The following is an 8,371-nucleotide window of genomic DNA, read 5'->3' on the forward strand; positions in this document are numbered from 1 at the left end:
GATTGCAAACAGTCTGGTTCAGCCTGAGTGTGTGTAGAATGGAGTTATTAGCAAACACAAAGAGCTTGTGGTGGTGGACAATACTTTTGGTCTTCCAGTTTTCTCCAGCTAAACATTGGGAACAGAAGGCAATGTTTCAGCTGTCATGGTTATGACGGATAAGTACAAATGCAGCTAGGTAAAGGTAATTCACTGGAACTAAAAAAAGAAGAGGTGTGGTTAGAGGAAAATGGCCTGGTCAACTGTTTCAAAGGCTGCAGAGTTTGAGAAAGATAGGAGGAGTAACGTGCCAATGTTGTAGAGACTTGTTTCTAACTGTAATTAGAGTAGCTTGAGCGGTTGACCAACCAGTACTTCTTAGATGTGTGTAATGGAATGCTGTTCCTAGCTGCAGAAATGTATTTTGTAGGCAGGTCTTGAGATGTCCAAATCCCAGGGCTCAGCAGTTGCAGGAGTCCTCAAGCTGACCCTTTTGGGTGGTAGTTAGTGTTGCCTCAAATTCCACCAACAGTGGAATTTGCAATTCTTCATTCATGCTGTATGCTTACATGAGCTTCTTCCTGAGATCCATCATATAGTTCCTATGATTTTTAATTTAATTTTGAATCTACTGATTGTCACTATAAACTAAGAGTATTGTGAGGTGCTTGGTTAAGGTTGATCATTGTATTCTGACACCACCTTCTCTTGGACACCTAAAGGAAAAGAACAATAGCATATTTATGAGTGTTGGCTATAAGATGTGAGTAAAACTCTAGTAAAATACAGCTTTACATGGCAAAGCAACGTTATGTTTTTTGATGCAGTGCTTGCCTTTGTGCAAGTGAATGGATGCACGTGAGAAGTCATGATATAATAGTAATGCTGTGAAGTTGGAGGTAAGTCACTGATTTGTATCTGACAATCTCCTGTTATCTTCATTCAGCCGTGCTGGTTAAGTGCATCCTACTCCTGTAAACAGGTAGAATAGGGACAGATGCTCGAATGAGAAGAAACTGTTCTTATGTGACAGCCATGCCCTCCAGATAACCAAAAACACTTCACAGCCAATGGATTACTTTCATAGTACACAATATTTTTTTCCAGGCATGAACAGCAACCAGTGTACACAGAGCAAGATCCCAGCTACAGCAAATGAGCAAATACACAAGAGAACAGTTAATCTGTTTTTGGTAGATTTGGTTGGGAGGAATGATGGTCAAGACACTAAGAGCACTCTTTGTTCTTCTTCAAATAGTGCAATGGAATCTTTTGCAATCCACCTGCATAGTTGGATATCTAACATCACATTTGAAATATAGGACCCCTGAAAAATCAGTGTTAATATAGTTAATTATTATAAAAATATAATATATAAAAATAACATTTATATTTAATACCTGTGGGGTTTCTCCAGTTGTGTTTGTTGTTACTGCAGTTGATATTCTCAAATCAAGGAATACATAATGTGTATGTGACACAAGTATTCAGAGGCAACCACTTTGAGATTGCATAAACATGCAACATGCAGTTATTGTGCGTGGAATCTCTAAGAGTTTTGTGGGCGTCTTGTGTGCTGCCTGAAAATGTGTTGAGACACACACACTGACTCTCAGGAAGAAGGCCCAGCACATCTTCTGCCCATTAGGCTCTTAAGAAGACAGAAGTGGGAACTTTCTCAGTGATGCTTAAATTGAATTTTATTAAGATGCTTGTAAGACAATTCTTTTATGCAAAGTGTCAGCAAACTTTGGCAGCCTTGCATATACCAGAAAATACTACCTAGTGATGGGCCACAGGTCAGATAGCAGTCACTCGATCAGTGATCTTCATTCAGGCTACCCTGGCAGGATTCAAAATGATTTGTCCTTATAATTAACACTTATAAAGTACCATTATTGAACGGTATTGTACTGCCGTTGTGCTTTGCTTTTGCCATGTTTTAAATTTGCAGCCAGTTCCCTTTTAAAGATCAGCAGTCTTTTAAGAGCTGTTGCTGATTAACCTGCACCCCCAACCCATGTGTGCTTCAAGCATACCATGTGCTATATGCCAGGAGTACAGAACAACTGTACACTTAAATTAAGATTGCATAAAGTCAGCGCAGTGCAGCACAGCATCTGAAGCCCAACAATCCAACACCTGTTGCAAGTAGTCCACAGAATAAGTCAGAAAAAAAATTCATTTTGAGAAGCAAAAATAAAAGAGCATTTATTTTGAATTAAATGTACTTTATTGATGGAACTTTATTGATACATATAGCAAGCTCCAGATCTCTGGTATGAATAATCACCCTTCAGTGATCAACCTTTAGTAATGACCTGAAAAATAAAACATGATTAACATGATTATTGAAGACATATTCATTGTTTCTGCAACCTTTGTCCTTCCAATTGTGTTTGATTAAATTAGCTGCCACTCATAACTTTGCCTCACATTGGCTTTAGAGATGTGTGCAGTGCGATTAATTTAAATACAATTTCTGCAGGCCTTCATCTCACTTGCTTCTGACTTGTCAGTTTTGAATTATTAGGTCTGCTACACTTTTGCAAACAGTCTCCAACCTACATATTTTATGTGATGTTTAGACATTCATGAAAAAAGTTTAAATTATGTGGATTTTAGCCCATTTGATCTCATTTTCAGAATACCATCTACAACAACTAGTTTGCAAATTAGCCCATTGTTCTGGCCTTAACACTCTTTCTTGTAACCCCACGCTAGCTGTTCATTGATCTGTGTGACCTTAAACCTCTCTATAAATAGTAATGTGACAGGAACTATCATTAGGACTACACACCATTAAGTGCTCCACATTGTGTTGCACTATTCGAGATAGTGGCGCATTGAAGCGAATGACTGAGGTGAGTCTAGCCTCCAGAAAATCGTCTGGGGATGTTAATTGAATCCTGCCTGGCATTGCTGTGTGGTCAACAGTTTTAAAGTGTAATTGAGGTTAAAAATTTGACTGATTTTATCTGAATAGAGATAGATATTGGTGATTTAAATCTGAATTGGATACTTTTTAAAGCAAATCTATATATTTAAAGAGTGCTGTTGTATTTTGAAATATTTTTACAATAATTAAAAATCTTAACTCACTTCATTGATCCAATCTATCTCAGCTGAGACACGGGTCCAGACTGTTGGTTTCATGTAGAACCTACATCCTCCTGCGTAGATGAAACTGGTCACTCCATGAACATAGAACTTCCCACCTTGCTCACAGTTCAGAGGACCACCCGAATCTCCCTGTGAGAGAAAGAAGAGAAATTCCATTGGCCCTGTTGAAATATGGGACAGAAAGCATGGCACAGATTGAGTCAAACCCACATTGCATGTGTAATCAATCCCTTTGGTTAGACCCTTGACATGTGACTCTTATACCTATCATGTTATTCCAGCCATTTGATCTGTCACCACACTACCTTATTTTTAATTTTTTGTAATTATCTCCCTGCCTCATTTAATCGGATTATAGGTCATCCCTTCGCTTGATATTCAGCTGTTGACACTTTCTACTCACACTATCTGACACTCTCTTGATCATCTGCAGAGACCTATTATTCAGCCTGTTGACATTCGACTCACACTATTTGTGTGATTTTTTTGATTTCTCTGTCCATTGATCTCTCTGCCTATAAATTCTGTGCCTGTGTGCTTCTCTCTCTCTTCACCTGACGAAGGGGCAACACTCCGAAAGCTTGTGATTTCAAATAAACCTGTTGGACTATAACCTTGTGTTGGGTGACTTCTGACCTTGCCAACCCCAGTCCAACACCAGCACCTTCACATCATTATCCTGACATAAGTTGTATCCTGCTCATTTCATTTCCTGAGAGAAGGTTGTCTCTAAATACTCCCTCAATCTGTAGAGAGTGAAACAACGTTAACATTTCAGGTCAACGATCTTTATGTTGATCATGTTCAGACAAAGGGTTACAGCCCTGAAATGTTTCTCTCACCATAAATGTTGCCACCTACTGTGTATTTTCAGCATTGTTTGTTTTCATGATTGAGTATTCCAGGTCAGGTTTAGCAACGATACAGATTAGCATTAGTCAGAATTTGCAGGCTTCTGTTTGTTTACCTGCTTTTGCTCACTTCTTTAATATACTGTTCTTGTGCTCAGGTAGCGCCAGAGTATTCCAAAAATACATTTTTGTACTTATAGCTGTGTGCAGCTATGAGCAGCAATGTGACCACATGATCCTTGCACTGTATCTCTAGCAATTTGATACATCAAACAAGTATTGGCAAAGGAACCATTGTCCCAGTATTTTAGCAGTTGAACCAGCTTTTGACCAAGGCCACCATCAGCAATTCATACTGACATCTTTTATTTACATTTAGGCTGCGTATTAGCGCTTACTGACAAATAAAATGCCTACTAGTCACTGCCTGAAGGCCGCCCCCTTGAATGTAGCAGGAATATCATCGCACATCAGATCATTTTCAGTATACATGCAGCTGTTAAATCGTATGCCTGCCGGTTTGGCACTTGTGTGTAGACAGCTCCTTCTTAACATGTTTTGAAATCTGTTACCCAGAGGTATGCAAGTGCTTCAGTTCTTAAGGATGAGATAATCTGCCATTACCCACCAGAAATTATGCATGTAAATTGCACTGCATTTATACAGAATATTAGATACTGAAGTTATAAAATCAAATAAAGTAAGGATATGCAACAAACTTGTATACTAGTAGGACTAGTGCAAAAATACTGGAGAGAATGATGCAAATTGTGAGACAGTCATGTAAAATATGCTACAAACAGAGGCGGTGGGGGTGGTTGAGGGAAGGAAGGTTGTTGCAGAATAACAAGGAGAACAGTACTAGGGACTAATGAAGCTCTCCTTGCCTAAAGCTGATGAGTAGGATTCTGTTTCAGTCACATAGACGCTGAATTCCAGAGTGCAGTTGCGGTCTTTATCCTGGCAAGAGGGACATGTGTGAGTGCCAAAGCTCCTAGAATCTCAGTGGCTTTTACATTTATCACAATATACATATGAGAAGCTCTGGAGGAATTGAAATGAGGAGGAATTTCTTCTCTCAATAGTGAAACTATGGAATTCTTTACCAGAGAGCTGTTGAGGCTGGATCGTGGGGTATATTCAAGGCTGAGATAGACAGATGTTTGATCATCAAGGGAATCAGGGGTTATTTGGAAAATGCGGGAAAGTGGAATTGAGGATTATCAGATCAGCCATGACCTCACTGAATGGCAGAGCAGACTCGATGACTGTAAGACCATAAGATATAGGAGAGAATTAGGCCATTCAGCACATGGAGTCTGCTCTAGCATTTGATCATGGCTGAGATGTTTCTCAACCCCATTCTCCTGCCTTCTCCCCATAAACTTTGATCCGTTTATTAATCAAAAGACAATGGCCAAGTGGTAATTTCACTGGACTATTAATCCAGATACCCAGGTAATGTTCTGGTGACCTAGGATTAAATCCCATCATGGCAGGTGGTGGAATTTGAATTCAATAAAAATCTGGAATTAAGAGTCTAATGATAGAACATAAGAACTAGGAGCAGGAGTAGGCCATCTGGCCTTCGAGCCCACTCTGCCATTCGATAAGATCATGGCTGATCTTTTCATGGCCTCCACCTCACTTACGCACCCTCTCACCATAACCCTTAATTCCTTTACTGTTCAAAACAATTATCTTAGCTTTAAAAGCATTCAATGAGGAAGCCGCAACTACTTCACTGGGCAGGAAATTCCACAGATTCACAACTCTTTGGGTGAAGAAGTTCCTCCTCAGTTTGGTTAACCAATTAACTCCTCAATTAACCAATCCTGTATCCATGCTAATACACAGCTCTTAATGCTGTGCACCTTCATCTTATGCGGCAGCCTTTTGTGGGGCACCTTGTTGAATGCCTTTTGGAAATATAGATACACCACATCTACTGTGTCCCCGTTGTCTACCGCACTTGTAATGTCTTCATAGAATTCCAGTAAATTTAATTAAACACGACCTGCCCTTCATGAACTCATGCTGTGTCTGGCAAATGGGACAATTTCTATCTAGATGTCTTGCTATTAGAACATAGAACTGTACAGCACACTACAGGCCCTTTGGCCCACGATGTTGTGCCAAATATATTTCTTCCTTGATGATAGATTCAAGCATTTTCCCCCACTACAGAAGTTAAGCTAACTGGCCTATAATTCCTCATCTTTTGTCTACCTCCCTTTTTGAACAGTGGCATCGCATTTGCTGTTATCCAATATGCTGGAACTGCCCCAGAGTCCAGCAAATTTTGGAAAATTACCACGAGTGCATTTCCTATTTCTCTTGCAATCTCTTTCAGTACCTTGGGATGCATTCCGTCAGGGCCAAGAGACTTGCATATCTTTAGCTCCGTTAGCTTGCCCAACACTAACTCTTTCATGATAATGATTGTTTCTAGGTCCTCACCTACCTTAGTTTCCTTGTCATCAATTCCTGGCATGTTATTCGTATCCTCCATTGTGAAGACCAACACAAAATACCTGTTCAATGCCTCGGCTATTTCCTCATTTCCCATTATTAAATCCCCCTTCTCATCCTCTAAAGGATCAATGTTTACCTTAGCCACTCTTTCTTTTTATATAGTTGTAGAAACTTTTGCAATCTGTCTTTTGTGACAATAAACTAGCTCAGAATATAATCTATCTTCCTTTTCTTTATAGCATTTTTGTGGCTTTCTGTTGACCTCTTAAAGTTTTCCCAATCTTCTAGTTTCCCACTGGTCTTTGCCACTTTGTATGCCTTATCTTTCAATCTGTTTGCCTCCAATATCTCCTTAGGCATCCATGGCTGATTACCCCTTTTTCTACGGTCCTTCCTTTTCACTGGTATATACTTTTGCTGAGCACTTTGAAAAATTGCTTTGAAAGTCCTCCACTGTTCCACAACTGTCCCACCATAAAGTCTTTGCTTCCAGTCTACTTTAGTCAACTTCTTCCTCATCCTATTGTAGTTTCCTTTGTTTAAGCACAGGACCCTGGTATTAGATTTTATCTGCTCACTTTCCATCTGTATTCTAAATTCAACTATACTGTGATCGCTCCTTCCAAGAGGATCCCTAACTATGAGACCATTAATTATTCCTGTCTCCTTACACAGGACCAGATTTAGGATAGCTTGCTCCCTCATCGGTTCCATTACATTACTGTTCAAGTAAACTATCGCAAATACATTCAATGAATTCCTCCTCAAGGCTACCTTGAGCAACCTGGTTTGACCAATCGACATGTAGATTAAAATCCCCCATGATAATTGCTATGTCATTTTCACAGGCATTAGTTATTTCAATGATGACCATGGAACCATTGTTGACTGTTGGGGGAAAAAACCCATCTGTTTCACTAATGTCCTTTAGGGAAGGGAACTGCCAGTGTTACCTGGTCTGGCCTACATGTGACTCCAGACCCACAGCAGCTGACTCTTAACTACCCTTTAGGCAACTAGGGATGGGCAATAAATACTGGCCTAGCCAATGATGCCCTCATCCCATTAGGGCATCACAATCTATTTTTAATCCATTATTAGATTTAAAAGAAAAATAACCTATCACTCAATGACTTGGCCCCCACAGCCTTCTCGGCAATGAGTTCCACAGATTCACGACCCTCTGATTGGAGAAATTCCTCCTCATCTCAGTTCTAAAGGGTCATCCTTCACTCTGAGGCTGTGCCCTCAGGTCCTAGTCTCTCCCACCTGTGTAAAAATCTTCTCCATGCCCACTCTATCCAGGCCTCTCAGTATTCTCTTGTATCCTAACCCTCTTGAAATGAAGGCTAACATTGCATTTGCCTTCCTAGCTGCCAACTGAACCTGCATGTTAACCTGAAGAGAATCCTGAACCAGGACTCCCAAGTCCCCTTGTTCTTCAGATTTCCAAAGCCTTTCCCATTTAGAAGATAGTCTATGCCTCTATTCTTCCTAGCAAAGTGCATAACTTCACACTTTCCCACATTGTATTCAATCTTCCACTTATTTGCCCACTGTCTTAGCGTATTCAAGTCCTTCTGCAGCTTCCCCACTTCCTCAACACTGCCTGTCTTTCCACCTATCTTTGAGTCATCTGCAAACGTAGCACCAATCCCCTCAGTTCCTTCATTCAGATTGTTAATGTATAATGTGAATAGTTGTTGTCCCAAAACTGACCCCTGCGGATCACTACTAGTCACTGGCTGCCATCTTGAAAAAGAACCCTTTAACCCCACTCTCTGTCTTCTGCCAGTCAGCCAATCCTCTATTCATGCCAGTACTTTGCCCCTAAAACCCTGGGCTTTTATCTTTATTTAGTAGCCTCCTGTGCAGCACCTTGTCAAATGCCTTCTAGAAATCCAAATAGATCACATCCACTGGCTCTCCTTTGTCTAACTTGC

At 40.2% G+C, this 8,371-nt stretch overlaps 1 protein-coding gene across 1 annotated transcript in view; it reads right to left on the reverse strand.

Annotated features, from left to right (window-relative positions):
- Positions 1 to 2,193: 2,193 nt before the first annotated feature.
- The window catches only part of LOC109925812 (chymotrypsin-like elastase family member 1), a 13,097-nt gene continuing 6,919 nt past the window's right edge, over positions 2,194 to 8,371 (reverse strand). The window contains exons 7-8 of the mRNA XM_048618846.1: positions 3,082 to 3,231; positions 2,194 to 2,300 (exon numbers count right to left, since the gene is read on the reverse strand). Of these exons, the coding sequence (XP_048474803.1) occupies positions 2,283 to 2,300; positions 3,082 to 3,231 (168 nt within the window). The 3' untranslated portion in view covers positions 2,194 to 2,282. The remainder of the gene's footprint in view (positions 2,301 to 3,081; positions 3,232 to 8,371) is intronic.

Source organism: Rhincodon typus, chromosome 41 (genome assembly GCF_021869965.1).
Source record: "Rhincodon typus isolate 14 chromosome 41, sRhiTyp1.1, whole genome shotgun sequence".
In the NCBI taxonomy this organism is placed as follows: Eukaryota; Metazoa; Chordata; class Chondrichthyes; order Orectolobiformes; family Rhincodontidae; genus Rhincodon; species Rhincodon typus.